Genomic DNA, 17,026 nt, shown 5'->3' with positions numbered 1-17,026 from the left:
CTATCTCCCTTTTGGAAGATGTGGGACTCTAGGTTTTCTTTACTTGATACAAAGCAGTTCAGTTTTGCACATAGTAGTTCAGTTATATAAGGCTGGTTACTGCTATAAGCTTATAGTTAATAATGAGGCTCTTCCAAAACACCTTTGCCTGCTTTTCAACAACTTGCAGCTCCAAGAAGAATTTTACAAGTGTACCTGGTGGTCCTGAGTTTCCTCTGTCCCCTTTAGGACCTAGGTCCCCTTTTGGCCCTTGGCAGTGCATGCAGACACAGTATGATGGGACCATATCTGTGCTGAAAGGATACTCTTGGTCTGGAAGGGGGCACAAGTTGTATTCAACAGGTGAATCAGGAAGTCCACGGTTCAGTGGTTGTACGGTTTCATTTTGAGGGGTACCTTCTGCAATCACGAGCAGAGCCAGCACCGCAATTACATTCAGCATTCTTACTTCCACTCCAAAAGCTGTGGAAAGAGGAACATCAAAATTAAGAAAAACTTATTTATCCCATAAATTATGAAGCATCAATCCATTTCATGTTACAATATGCACTGTACAGATTTCTTCCCAGTAAAGATTATCACTTGCAAGGTGACATGCTACTTCCTTTTGTGAGGGAAGATAATTAAAATGGCTTCTTCCTCTGTGTCCATTTACTATTTTTGGTAGACCAACATCTACCATGTATGATGAATTCCATTCATGTATGTTGTAATAGTTGTTCAACAGAATGACATCGCGATTTCATGTGCAAGTTTGCCATTAAGTTAATGAACAGGTATGGTTATATTTTCCAAAGCAAACCATAGCAAAGTTTGGGACTTTCATCAGGAGAAGTAAATCGGCACTCACTTTTTTACAATACTTTATCAAAACACATTTAGCATTTTATACAATAGCTACTTCTGAAATGTGATAACAGTTTTTATATAGACAAATACTGCACAATGCTGGTCACAGAGATTGCCAATGAGATAATTGACCATTTGGTTGGATTTAGATGGTACAACATAAGGGACCTCCATCTGAAAGAACATGCCTCTGACAATGTAGCACTCTTCAGTACTGAAATGAATAGACAGAGTAGAATGTAAGCTTCTGACTCAGAAGTACGAACACTAATGACAGAGACAAGAGCTGCAGAACAAAGATAACAAAGAACTGACTAATCTTCTATCTTGTCCAATCCATAGTGGTTCAAATGTAATTTTATCAGCTGAGGGAAAGGAAACACATGCATTTAACTAATTCTATTGTAACATTTTTTCATTGTCCATTCACTAATACCAGTAGAAATACACAACAGAATGCAATTCCAATGCTGCTAAAAATAAGAAGCGGAACAAATCTTTTACTGAGTTTAAATTTACTATTAAAGAAATTTAAGAATCACTCTTGGTTATTCTTGTGAATTCTTTAGCTTGGGTTTGTTATCTGAAGAATAGAAAATCTGCTCAACCACTAACTACATTCCTTATTTCTTCTGAAATTCTCTCTGATATTCCCCCCTCTCTTCCAAGTACACCAATCATCTAAGTGTTTAATAATTGATGTTAAGATATAGATAGTGAATGTCATCAGGTTATTCGTTGTAGAGCTGCATAATTGGTGACATTTTAGTCCAACTGTGATATATTAGACAAGCAATCAAATCTTTGTCCAGTTGGTGGGCAAATTTCAGTTCATTAGATGACATCTTGGTCTATTTGGTCAAATCCTTGTTCAGCAGGATTTACAACTAGTGAAATCTCAGTCCAGTGAGGGTCATACTGGTTCAGCAAGTCAAATTCTGGTTAGCTAATACATCTCATTTGATTTTACTAAGCAAATAATCTTTATTCTTTAATGTACTGATGTCTAATTTAAAAATTAACAGAAATACAACTATGCAATGGATGCTAAAGTTTTAACTACTTTTTTCAAGTCCTGAAGATGTCATGCTTTCTTAAATTTTCTATTGTATGACTTGCTCTTTGGAAAGACAGAAATTTGTCAATTTTACTGACTCAGTAAACTGTAGAGGTTATTATTATTGGCAAAAGTTCTGCATTTTATTTAATTTCATAATTTTGCTGAGAATAATTACAGAAAACAATATTACACATCAATCTGTTCCTTGTTGATGGTTCAAAATAAAAATCACTGATTTACGATAATCTTGGGCAGAGACCTGAGACCTGAAATAGCATATAAATCATGCTGTAGGATTTATGTAAAGCAATCTATTTAAGTGCAGATATCAAATTAAATTATTTATATTCCATGTCAATCATAATCGTGTTTAGATATTAATTTTCTCTCTTATTGTCATGTCCAACAAACAGCATTAGCATGAAGAATGCAGTATAACTCTTAAACTCAACATTCCTTATTCTGTAGATGTTTTTCTTAATCTGAAGCATCCTCACCTGTTGAGGTGTAGATTCCCGAACTTGAAGTTTCTGCTGGATCTAAGATAACAGTTCCTACAGTGCTTGGTTTTATAGACCCTTTCTCTCGGGTGAACACCACAAATTAGTTATTGTTTCCAATTTACATTATTCAGCATGACCTAGATATGACAATAAGATAGAATGAGGGTATTTTGTGGATTTTTTTGAGGAAGTAGGATAATGCTTTATAATCATATTCATTGGGTTCATATTTCCATTATTACTCCATATTCCTTTGCCTGAAGCTGCAGAAGATAATGTGACAAATAAAATATTTGATATGGTTATTTGTTCTGTTTGGTAAATACACAGAGGGTTATATTACCCGCTATTAAGCTTTGCACAAACCACTTTCTGGTCATAGCCCGACAAAATACAATTTGCCCACAGGGGATCCTGTCACCCACTTTCAGCAGTTCAAGTATTGGTGGCATCACATGCAGATATAGAATTGGAAGTTGCCTCATGTAAGAATTTGATTGCTTTAAGTAAACATGTCCTCCATGATATTATTCCTCACTGCGATATAACATAAACACAATTCTGAATCAATGAACAGGAACCTCACATATGACAGCAACTTGTCACATAACACTATCTAAGGTGGGGGAGATGTGGAAGCATGTCGTATGTGGCAGGAGAACACTCTTGGAGACAACTTTACACAAACTACAGTGCTTAGGTCTGACTACATTTGCAGCATAGTCATGGGCATGTAGCATACATTGCACAATACAAAGAGAAAGAAGAACAAAGCCTCATGAACAAGGGCAGTAGATCTATATACCTTGTTGCAAATCCAGCTACACTTGCTGAATGTACTGTACATGGATTTAATGCAAATTAATAGATTGATCTAGCTTAAAAACAGAAAAATCTGAAAATACTCAGCAGCTTTGGCCCAGTACCTTTGAAGAATTAAACAGGATATTTCAAGTCATTAACCCTTGAATAGAAATGGAAATAATTTCTTCATAATTCACCGTTTTTATTTCACTTGTCCAGTTTCTTCCCACCCTCTGCCACTTTTACAGTTTTCAGTTTCTGGGTTTTAATCATCTTCTGATGTTTAATCCCTCCTGACCTCCATCCCCCAACAGGACAGTTTGGAAGTTTCTTTCTTCTTCTTTGAATGGAGGTCCTCCGGATGTACCCTTCTCTGCCTAGTTATCTCACATGAAATGAATTACTTTCATTGTATTCACTTCCTCAAAATAAAAGGTCTTGCTCTGAAAACCCATATGGGTTGGAGTTATGTCTGGCTTTTTTGTGGGATTTAGTTGAATATTTTTCCAGTTCTACTTAGGTCCTTCTGCTCATATTTTTGAAGTAGATTTTAAATTCTCTTGGTGTTATTTCCTTCTCTCACCCTGAATTGGAAAATGTAATCAACTTTGCTTCCAATCTTCACCTTTACCTCACCTTCCAATGACTGAACCACTCCCCCACTCATTCTCAATTTCTGGCAATCACCAATGTTCACTGTAAATTCAGTAATTCTCACATCTGTCGTGGCACTCTTAATAATGAACACATGTTGAAGCTAAGCAATTTGATGTATTTTAGCATGCTTCTCTCGGCATATTACACTGCCAGAGAATAGAGTTCAGTAAGATGGAGACAGGGAGCTTTAAACCAATAGGTAACATGCTATGATGTGGTAATGACATCATGAATATTTCCCTGAAAGGTATATCACATATTTGCTATGAGACATAACATAATTCATACATCAGATAGAATCCCTACAGTGTTGAAACAGGCCCTTTGGCCCAGCAAGTCAACACCAACTCTCCGAAGAGTATCCTACCCAGACCCACTCCCCTACATTTACCCCTGACTAATGCAAATAACCTACACATCCCTGAACATTATGGGAAATTTAGCATGGCCAATTCACCTAACCTGCACATCTTTGAATTGTGGGAGGAAACCGGAGCACCCGGAGGAAACCCACGCAGACATGGGGAGAATGTGCAAACTCCATACAGACAGTTGCCCAAGGCTGGAATCGAGTCCGGGTTCCTGGCTCTGTGAGGCAGTAGTGCTAACTGTTGAGCCATTGTGCCACAGTTTTGGTCTCCTTATTTGAGAAATGATATACTGGCACTAGAGGGGTGCAGAGGAGGTTCACCAGGTTGATTCCGGATTTGAAGGGGTTGGTAATGAAGAGAGACTCAGTAGACTGGGATTATATTCATTGGAGTTCAGAAGAACATGGGGGGATCTGAAAGAAAATTTAATTATGAAGGAATAGATAAGATAGAAGTAGAGAGGATGTTTCTACTGGCAGGTGAAACTAGGACAAGAGGGCATAGCCTCAAGACTAGAGGGAGCAGATTTTGGACTGAATTGAGAAGGAAATTCCTCACCCAGAGTGTTGTGAATCCATGGAATTCCTTGCTCAGTGAAGTAGTTGACACTACTTCAGTAAATGTTTTTAAAGCTAAGATAGATAATCTTTTGAACAACAAAGGAATCAAGGGATACGGTGAGAGCATGGGTAAGTGGAGCTGAGTCAACGAAAAAATCAGCCATGATCCTATTGATTGGGGAGCAGGCTCGAAGGACCAGATAGCCCACTTCTGCTCCTATTTCCTTGTTTTTTTTGGGGGGTCAGTTAGTAGTAATTTAGTTGCTACCATTTCTTTATACCCCTAAAAGACTTAAGAAAGCAGTTGCTCTGTTATGATCTTTATGGAAAACAAAGGAAACAGACACACAATGTGCCAGTTGCTCATTGTGAACTGTGGTAAATGAGCAGACCAATCAGCAACTGGATACAACTCCGGAGCAGGAACCCTCTCGGAGTTTCTCCTAATCTAGTACATTAGACCAGCTGTGTCTCTTTCAGCTATTGGAGGCTAGGTGTTGGCACTGAGTGGGTTGGAAAGACTGTCATTCTGAACTTTTTATTTCTTTATCATTCTAATTTATTTTTCTGGTTTGTAATTGTTTTTCTTTACTTTTCTAGCTTTTTTCCCCTAAGAATTTGATTTTAAGAATCTACACCTTTGTACTAAGATGGCACGGTAATGTGGTGACTTGTAATCTTTTTACTGTACTCATTTGAGCACATGTGGCAATAAAGCTAGTTCAATTCAGTTCAGATGTGGTATTTAATTGCCAGTGTGGTGACAGGTAAATTCAGCACAGACTGGTAATCTTACCTGGGTCCTTTTTGGTCAGTACAATTCAGTCACTTGCTCGACAAAGTTACTGTACTGTCCAGGAAGCTGTGAGATATTCTATCGGAAACAAATTCCTACATTTCCAATACTCTGCTTTCTTTTAAATCAGACAGCAGCAAAAGAGCCAACATTTGGATGTTGCCAAGTTGCATGTCATGTGAGGTGGCTGGCAGCCCGACTGTAATCCATTTCAATTTAATCATTTTCCAACGCTCCTTCCAAGTAATTATAGTTACATTGAAATGGTGGTCCAGTCCACAGCACTCAGACAACAGCCTCTCCGAATGTGATTAAATGGCTTTCTTCCAGCCTTATCAAGACACAGATATTACATTCATTGCTGGTAGTACGTGGAGCCAACACCGATCCTGGAAACAGATAATGCTCACGTTCAGGTGAACTTTCATAGCCAGAGTGGGATTGAAAAGACACTAAAACCCAAGCAGATGACCCAATTCGAGGTATTATCTTATATGTCAAGGGAGCAGGCTCAGAAAAGGGTTTAAGCCATGAGCCATGACCATAGCCACAAGAACATGGAGTGAAGCATGACACAGGTTGGTGGTGAGAAGACGTGCAGGAGAGTTTGTTTAATGGATCAACCACCTGGAGATCAGCTGTAGTATGCTGGGTTTAACTCAGCAAGTGGAGTTCTAGTCATATACTTTTGCTTAAGACCGTAAGAAATAGGAACTGGATTCGGCCAACTGGACCCCCCAAGCCCACTTTGCCATTCAACAGGATCATGGCTGATCTGACATTCCTCACATCTACCTTCTTGCATTTTCTCTGTAACCCTTGATTTTCCAAATGATCAAGAATCTATCTCAGCCTTAAATATACACAAGGATCCTGCCACACCCCAGCCCTCTGTGGCAAGGAATTCCAAAGACACTCAACCCTCTAAACGAAAAAGTTCTTTCTCATGTCAGTTTCAAGTTGGTGCCCCTCTGGTCCTAGACTCTCCCATGAGGAGAATGTTCTCTTCGTATATACCCTGTCAAGTCCCTTAAGAATTCTATAAGTTTCAATGAGATGATCCCTCAATTTTCTAAACTCCAATGAGTAGAGTCCTAACCTTATTAATAAGACAATCCTTCCATAACATGGATTAGCCTAGTGAACCTTCTCTGAACTACCTCCAATGAAATTATATTTCCTTAAAATAAGTGCACCAAAATTGCTCAAAGTACTCCAGATGTGATCTCACCAGCACCTTGTATAGTTGCAGTAAGACTTCCCTTCTCTATATTCCAAGCCCCTTGAAATAAGTGCAAACATTCCATTAGTTTTCCCAATTACCTGCTGTTCCTGTATTCGAGCTGTGTTTCCTGCAAAAGTACCCCCAAGTCCTTTTGTGTTGCAGCCTTCTGTGCTTTCTCACCATTTAAATAATATTCTGATCTTTTGTTCGATCTTCCAAAATTAACAACTTCATATTTTCCCACATTATACTCTATTATACACTAACTTTATGCCCATTTACTTAACCTATCAATACCTTTCAGTAAACTGTTCTGAGGAAGTGTCACTGAACCCGAAACGTTAATTCTGATTTCTCTCCACAGGTGCTGCCAGACATGCAGAGCTTTTCTAGCAACTTCTGTTTTTGTTTCTGATTTATACAATCTGCAGCTGTTTTAGTTTTTCTCTATAAACCGTTTGAATCCTTCCCGCAACCTGCCTTTCCAAGTATTTTTGTGCTGTCTGTAAATTTGGCTACAGTACAATCACTTCCTCCCTCTAGAACATTAGTACTTCTTGTAATCAATTGAAATCCCAGTATAATTCCTGTGGAACCTAACTGGTCACAGGTTGCCAACCTGAAAAAGAACCCCTTATCCCCACATGCTATTTCCTACCTGTGAGTTAATTCCCTCTACAAATCAGTACACTAACTACGACACTGTGGGCTCCTATCTTATGCCTTAACCATTTGTGAGGTACCTTGTTGAATGCCTTCAAAGTCAAAACACAACACATCTTCTGGTTTCCCACTATCCACTCTAGTTGAGACCTCCTTGAAACATTTTAGTAAATTAGTCAAGCACAATTTCCCTTCCATGAAGCCATACTAACTCTGCTCAATTAGACTGTGATTTTCCAAAGGTTTTGCTATTACTTCCTTAACAATTGATTTCAATATTTTTCCAACAATACATGTTGGGTTAATTGGCCCATAGTTATTCACTTTTTGCCTCCCTCCCTTTTTGGATAGAGGTATCACATTGGCAGTTTTCTAATCCTCTAATACTCAATAGAATTTGCAAAGTTATAACAAATGCACCGACTATCTCTATAGCTATCTCCTGTATGATCCTCGGTTGCATGCTGTCAGAGCCTTATCTACATTTAGACCGTAAGTGTTCAAAGTTTGTGCGAAGATTTGTAGCTCGGGTGCTCGTTGTTGTGGTTCTGTTCGCCGAGCTGGAAGTTTTTGTTGCAAACATTTCGTCCCCTGGCTAGGCGACATCATCAGTGCTTGGGAGCCTCCTGCGAAGCGCTTCTTTGATGTTTCCTCCGGTGTTTATAGTGGTCTGTCCCTGCCGCTTCGCAGGAGGCTCCCAAGCACTGATGATGTCGCCTAGCCAGGGGACGAAACGTTTGCAACAAAAACTTCCAGCTCGGCGAACAGAACCACAACAACATTTAGACCCATTGGTTTGTCTAATATTTCTTTAGTGACAGTGATGGTACTCAATTCCTCCCCATGTTCTTTAGTTTAGTGGGATATTCAAAGTACCTTTCACCATAAAGACTGATGCAAAATATCTGCTTAGTTCTAAGATCACATTCCCTCAGTATGGACACCTTTCACTGAAGCAAAGGTTGGGGCTACAGAAGTATGAAATAAAAACTGAGTCCTGGAAATACTCAGTAGGTCAGGCATCATCTGTGGAGATGATGATCATCTCTTAATGCAAATGAGTCATATTTGATTCAAATTAATAACACTGCTTCTTTCTCCACATCTGTTGCCAGATGTGTTGAATTGAACACAAAATCTTTCTCGTAAGTCTTTCTTGTATCTAGCACGCAGTCAATTCACGATGCCCATGGAGTGAATCAAATATAACCATGCAAGAGAATCACAACAAAGTCAAGTGTGATATTTTAGAATACATAATTGCAATATGTATGATTGTTCTCATGTAAATCAGAAACTATTTATATCAAGTAATTTTAATTAACAGTGTATTCAGACTTCAACTAAAGTGATAGCCATTTGTCAGGTTATTTAGCTGATATTGCACTTTTGAAGAAATTGAAGAGTAGCAAACATGGTGTTGAACCAAAAGACTGGTCTGGAGTACTAACTGGAGATTAATAGTATGTAAGACTTTCTTAGCAAATTTACCTAAGTCATTAATGATAAGCAGATGTCCTTTGATAGCATTTTTCATGAGTTTTTGATGATTGAAAGATGATTGGAAGTAGTTGTTCTAGATTTTCTCTTATATAATAGCAATCTTTCTCATTCTGCATAGATTCCTCTGAAACTTGACTCCAATTGAATTGGGAGGAGAAAGTGAGGACTGCAGATGCTGGAGATCAGAGCTGAAAATGTGTTGCTGGAAAAGCGCAGCAGGTCCGCCAGCATCCAGGGAACAGGAGAATCGATGTTTCGGGCATAAGCCCTTCTTCAGGAATGAAGAAAGTGTGTCCAGCAGGCTAAGATAAAAAGTAGGGAGGAGGGACTTGGGGGAGGGGTGTTGGAATTGCGATAGGTGGAGGGAGGTCAAGGTGAGGGTGATAGGCCGGAGTGGGGTGGGGGCGGAGAGGTCAGGAAGATGATTGCAGGTTAGGAAGGCGGTGCTGAGTTCGAGGGATTTGACTGAGACAAGGTAGGGGGAGGGGAAATGAGGGAACTGGAGGAATCTGAGTTCATCCCTTGTGGTTGGAGGGTTCCTAGGCAGAAGATGAGGCGCTCTTCCTCCAATCGTCGTGTTGCTATGGTCTGGCGATGGAGGAGTCCAGGGACCTGCATGTCCTTGGTGGAGTGGGAGGGGGAGTTAAAGTGTTGGGCTACGGGGTGGTTAGGTTGGTTGGTCCGGGTGTCCCAGAGGTGTTCTCTGAAACGTTCTGCAAGTAGGCGGCCTGTCTCCCCAATATAGAGGAGGCCACATCGGGTGCAGCGGATGCAATAGATGATGTGTGTGGAGGTGCAGGTGAATTTGTGGCGGATATGGAAGTGTCCCTTGGGGCCTTGGACTCACTGTCTTCACTGTTCCCAATGAATTAGGCACTTCTTAATGTCATGTGGAATGAACCAAATTGACTGGGTAGTCACTGAGTTTCATCATAATTGATTTTCATGGATCTTTCTCTTTTTATGAGTTGCGTGTCTGTCTATCATCATATTATTTTCAATTAAATGTGGTAAGTTATAGATCTTTGTTTTGATTCATGATCAATGTGTCATGATCAGTCAATTTCAAGCTGCTTGATTTGATTTAGTTTGACTTAGTTATCACAATGGTACTGCCATCCTACATAAATGAAAGGTTCATTCATGGTTGCTGAGGCTGCAGGTGGGAGTGGGCATGTTCAATAATTAGATTTTTCTTGAGACTAAAATAGGCATTGAACACTACCAGGACTGACAATCTACCACTACACTGGCATCTCCACTGCTGCTGCCACATTCTAGGATGGCTTAATCTGTACAGATAAGCTCATGCCAGACCCAAGGCATTTCTTCAAACTATATTTATCAATTTATTTATTACAATTTACTTACAGCAGTCATTTGTGCCTCAAGGTGCTCCAATCCAATCTGTAATAATACTCCTGAGGTATAGGTAGATCAGAGCATTGTTCAGAGGCTCACCTGAAGATTCCCTATCTCTATATTAGGAGTGTCAAAAATGTATCTTTTGGATGAGACATTGAAGCAGATCCATTGGATGGAAAGAAAGGGAAAGCACTTTTCATGATCAGAGGTTATTCCAAAGACCTTTATAATCAATGAAGTACTTTTGAAATGATATAATGTGGAAAACAATTTACACACAAGCTCCCATGAACAACCTCATATGACTATAAATCTGTTTTATTTAATAATGCTAAATGAGGCATAAATATCAGCCAGGACAACAAGAATGACTTTCTTGATGTTCTTCAAAATAGAACAATGGGATATTTTATGTCCACCCAAGAAAGCAGTTAAAGCTTTGGTTTTTCTACCGCATTTGAAAGATGACACCAAGGTTATCTTTGTCAGGCAGAGGCCTCAGAGGGAGTGAGAATATAAAAAATAGTCACGATAATCCAATCTGCACATGTGAGGTTGCAAATGTGAAATCACATCAAATGAAACTGTCTTCAGCTTCTGAACCTAGGAGAGATGCACTGAGGACATCTATATAACTAGCCCTGAGAATACAACAACATACCCGATGAACTGGCTATAAAAGCATAACACAGGTATTTGGGTTTAAAGGAATTTACATAGATTGGTGAAACATGTGAACTGATATTTCTCGTGCAGTGCCGTAACCAGTGTCATTCAGTATTTACATAAACATTTTAGACAGGGCAAAAGGAGCAGTTTTAAAATTTGCAGTCACAAATTGAGAATGCAATTATTCGAGGATGAATGGAATTAAATAACTGAATATAATAAACTTGCATAGTAGATATTTAAAAAGAAAACTAAGTACATAAGAGCCAAGTCTAAGGTGTCGTTGAACATTTTTAGCTTTTCGTTTGAAGTTAGACTGAATGGGGTTAATTGTCAAATGTCGCATTGCAATGCTGCATTTTTGCACATACAGTTTGTTTGTCTATCTAATGGTAGTGTTGCCCTTAAATGCAGCCAATAGACAAAGAGTTCTTCCACCAAGACGTAAATTATTTAAACACAATCTGTACTTCTTAAAGGAAGGTGCAATAAATATTATAAGTGGCTGAGAAAAAGTATCTGACCTGTAAGAAGAGTGACCAAATGCATCTGGTGAGGGAGTAACTCAGATATTGTACTGAAGATTTTGTTCTATGGTAGTGGGAGAACATGTGTCTTTTGCAACAAGAGGTCAGAAGCCCCATCTGACAGGCATTGCAAAGATTTTGATAATACACAGCCATTACAATCAGTGACAGCAGAATAACCTTGAAAACTGTGCTTCAGGATGTTTAGCAATCTTATTACAGTGACAAACGGTGAAGTTGCTACTGTCTTACCATTTCATAGGGCTGCTCTTTCATTACACAGCAACAACTGGTGGGGGTTTAACTTGAGAATCTACGTGTCTAAGGCAAAAGAACTGTTTGCAAAGGAGAGTTCTTCATAGTAATCTTAGTTGGTGCAGGAATTGAGACCATGCTATTGGCATTGCAAACCAGCTGCCCAGCCACCTGAGCTGAAGTGATAATGGTAGCAGTTCAATATGAAGGGGACTCCAAGATGATATGTTGCCTCCCTGATGCCAGGATGAAGGATGTCACAGAGTAATTGCAGGAAATTCTGAAGTGGAAGCTTGGACAATGTTACAACTGTGATGGGAGAAACATGCTGATAATCAAGCCTCGATATTTATCAGTTGCACCTTTAGTGTAAATTTGCTAATTCAATTATTAAAGTGGCAAATTCCCTTTCTTTATTGCTACTATCAAAAATTACAAGGAATGTCCACCAGGCTTCTTCATTTAACTTAATAATAATCCACTTATTATGAACAAAGCTTATTTTAGAAGCAAGTGCCAAGTGCTGATTAACATCTAAGCTATGATCCAGAATTAAAGCTTTATTCTTGAATGCAGACTCACATAATAAAAACAAGACAGGCCTCTGCAGATATGATTCTAAAATAAAAGGTGAAAAGTAACAACTTTGGGTCACAAGTCTGGAAGCAAAGAATAAAATGAGATCATTTATGTCTGCTGAGATTTCCTGTCAACAAAGTTGACTTGCTGACATATGAAGATTGATAATAAATGTCCAGTCTGATTCCAATCACCTTGAATTCAGTTGTTAAGAATTGGTCATACTCCATTATTTATGTCTTCCACATATTTGTATTTGTAAACTCTATTGCTTCCTGGGAACTTCTTCTAAGAAACAGGATTTCAGGTCAGAAATTGCAGCTGCTGCAGTGTTTTCTTTACTAACTGACTTCTGGGTCTGAAGAAGAAAATATTAAGTCCAGAGAAGATTGTAAAATCACAGCACTTAATGTCAGTTCATTCATTTCAGCTTCTCAAAAGCTCTTTGATATCCTTTTGACTATAACCTATTATGAGAACAGCTGTCATGCTGAAATTTGGCATAAACTATTGATAGAAAGTATGTACTCCCAAAGAAATCTCTGGTTTCCCATTTAGGTTCAGAAATAGAGAATTCTATCAAAGTCCATACTTATCCTGTCCTAGATAAGTTACCCTAAACCTAGGTAGTTTACCCATTAGGATTAGGAACTGATACCGTTGGATAACTCCGCTGCTTTTATGAGGTCTTATTAAGCAATTTTCTCATCATCTCGTTCAGAGATGTTATTACACACCTCTGGAGCAGGTGGAACTTGGCTCAGAAGTAGGGACACTACCACTGCACCACTAGCGCCCCTCAAGCAATTTTCTACCACATATTGAAACTTTGTTTTCACCTGAGCATGTTTTCCCATACATAAATGAAAAGGATGCCATTTTATTGGTATAGATTTCTCTTCATCCATGTTTTGACTAAAGTTCCAATTCATGGTTTATCTCTATACATTTCCTTAAATTCCATAAGTATCCTTACCAGATTCTCCTATGTCTTTTCTCTTAGTATGAGAGTATGGTGTCTAACTGTTCCAATATTTCAGTGTTAGCTAATTCGATAATAGGAGGTTCAACTTGTGTATTGTCTCCTTCTCCTTCTACCCCACTTTCTGTCTATCATCCTGTACTATTTGTATCACCTGACATACAGGTCCTTATCTTCTTGTCTACAATGGGATTGTTTCAATATGTTAGCATGATACAAGCTATCTTCCCTACTACAATCTAGAATTTCTATAATTTAATTCATTTTACTGACCTTCATGGACTTGTGAATTTTGCTTTCAAAGGCCTGCCCTGCCAAGGTGACAATAATAACACTTTATCTCCCATTTGAAATGTTCTGGTTTCCACATGCTTGTCTAACCAGCTTTTCCTATTTACTCTTTTATACTTCCCTGTGAAGTTTGAAAATGCTACTGTGAAACACCCAGAAATATTCTAAAACAGGAGATTTACTCTTCTGTCTTAAAACCTTTCCTTTATCAACTTAAGACGCTCTGATCTCATGATATTTTCTTATTCATTCACGGGATGAGGGCGTTGCTAGCCAAGCCAGCATTTATTGCCCATCCTCAATTGCTCAGAGGGCAGTTACGAGTCAACCACTTTGCTGCGGATCTGGAGTCACACATAGGCCAGACCAGAGAAGGATGGCAGATTTCCTTCCACAAAGGACAAGAGTGAACAATGATCATAGATTAATTCAAGTGGATTATACCCGGTAGATCCATTTGATGAATCCCTGGTAGCAAACAACAGAAAGTCTAGACTTATGTCCCAATCATAGGGATATTCATTCATATTTAATCAATGCCCTGAGAGTCTGACTGCATCTCTCTAAATCTCCCGGTGTTTGTGGATGATATGCTGTAGACACCCAAGTTTTATACCCAATTACAGATTATGTTCTGAAAACGTTTAGACATGAAGTTGGAGCTTTGGTCTAACAGTACTTCTACTGACATTACAGATGAGTAAAAAAATTGAGTTCATTTTTCTGCTATTGCTTTAGCTGTGATTGTTCTCAAAGGAATGGCCTCTGGGATCCTCATTGCCATTTCCATAATACCCTGCTCCCATTTTCAACAATGGCCCAACAAAGCACCCTATTGAATGGTTCCTGTGTTAAAGGTTTGGATGGTGAAGAATTTGTCAAATGTGTACAAGAAAAATTTCTTTATCAAAATGTGGATGCTCCTCCAAGGAGAAGGAGCAAAACTAGATCTTCTTTTGGGCAATAAGGCAGGGCAGGTGACTGAAGTAAAAGTCTTAGAGATGTACAGCAGAAATAGTACCTTCAGTCCAACTCATCTATGCCAACCAGATATCGTAAACTAATCTAATCCCACTTGGCAGCACTTGGCCCACATGCCTTTAAACCCTTCCTATTCACATACCCATCCAATTGCATTTTAAGTGTTGTAATTGTACCAGCCTCCACCCCATCCCGTGGCACCTCATTCCATACATGCACTACCTCCTCTGTGTGAAAATGTTGCCCCTTAGGTCCCTTTAAATATTTTCCCCCTCAGTCTAAACTTATGTCCTTTCGTTCTGACAACCCCAGTCCAGGAAAACAACCTAATCTATTTCTCATATCCATGTCCCTCATGATTTCATAAACATCTATAAGGGCATTCATCAGCTTCCAATGCTCCAGGGAAAACAGCCCCAGCTTACTGAGCCTCTCCCTATAGCTCAAACCCTCCAACCCTGACAACCTCCTTGTAAATCTTTTCTGAACCCTTTTAAGTTTCACAACATCCTTCCTATAGGAGGGAGACCAGAATTGTATACAATATTCCAAAAGTGGCCTCACCAATATCCTGTACAGCCACAACATGACCTCTCAACTCCTATGCTCAAAGCTCTGACCAATAAAGGAACACTTTGGGTCTAGCAATCATAATTCTGTCAGCATTAAAATGGTATGGAAAATTATAAGCTTTCCATAGGCATATTTTAATGGCATGAGATAAGAACTTTTAGAAGTTGATTGGAGTAGACTGCAGATAAAAGGATGTCTATCAAGTGGGAGGCATTCAACAGTGTGATAACGAGAATTCAGAGGCATATGTTCCTACTAGAATGATGGGTAAGGCTGGTAAGATTAAAGAACAATGGATAAATAAAGATATTGAGGTCCTACTCATCAATAAAAGAGAATTTATTTTAGGTACAAACAACTTAGTTTAATTGAATCCCTTAATCAATACAGAGTGTAGGGCCATTTTAAAGAAAGAAATCAGGAAGGCAAAGAGGGGATATGAGAAAGCATAGGCAGATAAGGTTAAGGATAATCCAAAGAGATTCTATAAATACATTAAGAGCAACAGAGTAAATAGGCAGAAGATAGGGACTCTTAAAGATCAAGGAAGTCATCTTTGTGTTGAACCCCAGGAGATGGAAGCGATACTAAATGAATATTTTGCATCAGGTTTTATTATGGAGAAAGAAATGGAGTCTAGAGAATGCAGAGAAATAAACTTTGATGTTTTGGAAACAGTTCATAGAACAGGAAGTTCAAGGGTTCTTAGAGAACATAAAATGGAAAAATCTCTGGGACCTGGTCTAATGTATCCCAGTTTGTTGTGGGAAGTAAGGGAGGAAATTGCGAGACATCTTGCATAAATATTTGCATCATCTATAACTACGGGTGAGGTGCCTGATGACTGAAGCGTGTTCTACCTTTGTTTAAAAAATACTGTAAGAAGAAACCGGGGAACTATAGACCTGTGAGTCTGACATCAAATATGAGTAAATTGTTGGAGGTGATTATAGGATTTTTGGATAGTTAGAGAGGCAGAAATTGATTAGGGATAGTCAACATGGTTTGTGTGAGGAAGATCTTGTCTCACAAATCTGATTAAGGTTTTTGAGGAAGTTAGCAAAAAGAAAATTGATGATGGCAGAACAGTAGACGTTGTTTATCTGGATTTTAGTAAAGCCTTTGACCAGGTTCCGCATGGTAAACCAATTAGTAATTCAGGGTGAGTTTGCCAATTGGATACATAATTAGCTTAATGATAGGAGACAGAGTGTGGTGGAGGGTTGTTTTTCAGGCTGGAGACCTGTCACCAGTAGTCTTCCACAGGGATTGGTTTGGGATCTTTTTTTGCTGGTTATTTATATAAATGATTTGGATGACAATATAGAAGTCATAGGTAGCAAGTTTGCCAACGGCATCAAAATTGATGGCACAGCAGAGAGTGAAGAAGGTTTTCTAAGATTACAAAGGGATCTTGATCAGATAGGTCAATGGACTGAAAAACAGCAGATGGAGTTCTAACTGGAAAATTGTGAAGTATCGCATTTGGGTACAACAAATAAGAGTAGGGTTTACACAATTAATGGTAGCATGAAGATTAGAATGGTGCCAGAAAAGCACAGCAAGTGCTTTATCTGAAACGTCGATTTTCCTGCTCCTTGGATGCTGCCTGACCTGCTGTGCTTTTCCAGCACCATTCTAATCTTGACTCTAATCTCCAGCATCTGCAGTACCCACTTCCGCCTAATTAATGGTAGAGCCATGGGTAGTGTTGTAGAACAGAGGGATCTCGAGGTGGAGGTATATAATTCTTTGAAGTTTGTGTCAGATATAGATAGTGTGCTTAAAAAGGCATTTGGCATGCTTGCCTTCA

General features: G+C 38.9%; 1 protein-coding gene across 1 annotated transcript in view; it reads right to left on the bottom strand.

The window, feature by feature from the left end:
* The window catches only part of LOC122556289 (inner ear-specific collagen-like), a 65,550-nt gene that overhangs the window by 18,480 nt on the left and 30,044 nt on the right, over positions 1-17,026 (bottom strand). The window contains exon 2 of the mRNA XM_043702917.1: positions 196-462. Coding sequence (XP_043558852.1) covers positions 196-442 — 247 coding nt within the window. The 5' untranslated portion in view covers positions 443-462. The remainder of the gene's footprint in view (positions 1-195; positions 463-17,026) is intronic.

This window comes from Chiloscyllium plagiosum, chromosome 13 (assembly GCF_004010195.1).
Source record: "Chiloscyllium plagiosum isolate BGI_BamShark_2017 chromosome 13, ASM401019v2, whole genome shotgun sequence".
Lineage (NCBI taxonomy): Eukaryota > Metazoa > Chordata > Chondrichthyes > Orectolobiformes > Hemiscylliidae > Chiloscyllium > Chiloscyllium plagiosum.
This window is presented reverse-complemented; position numbering and strand designations above follow the sequence as displayed.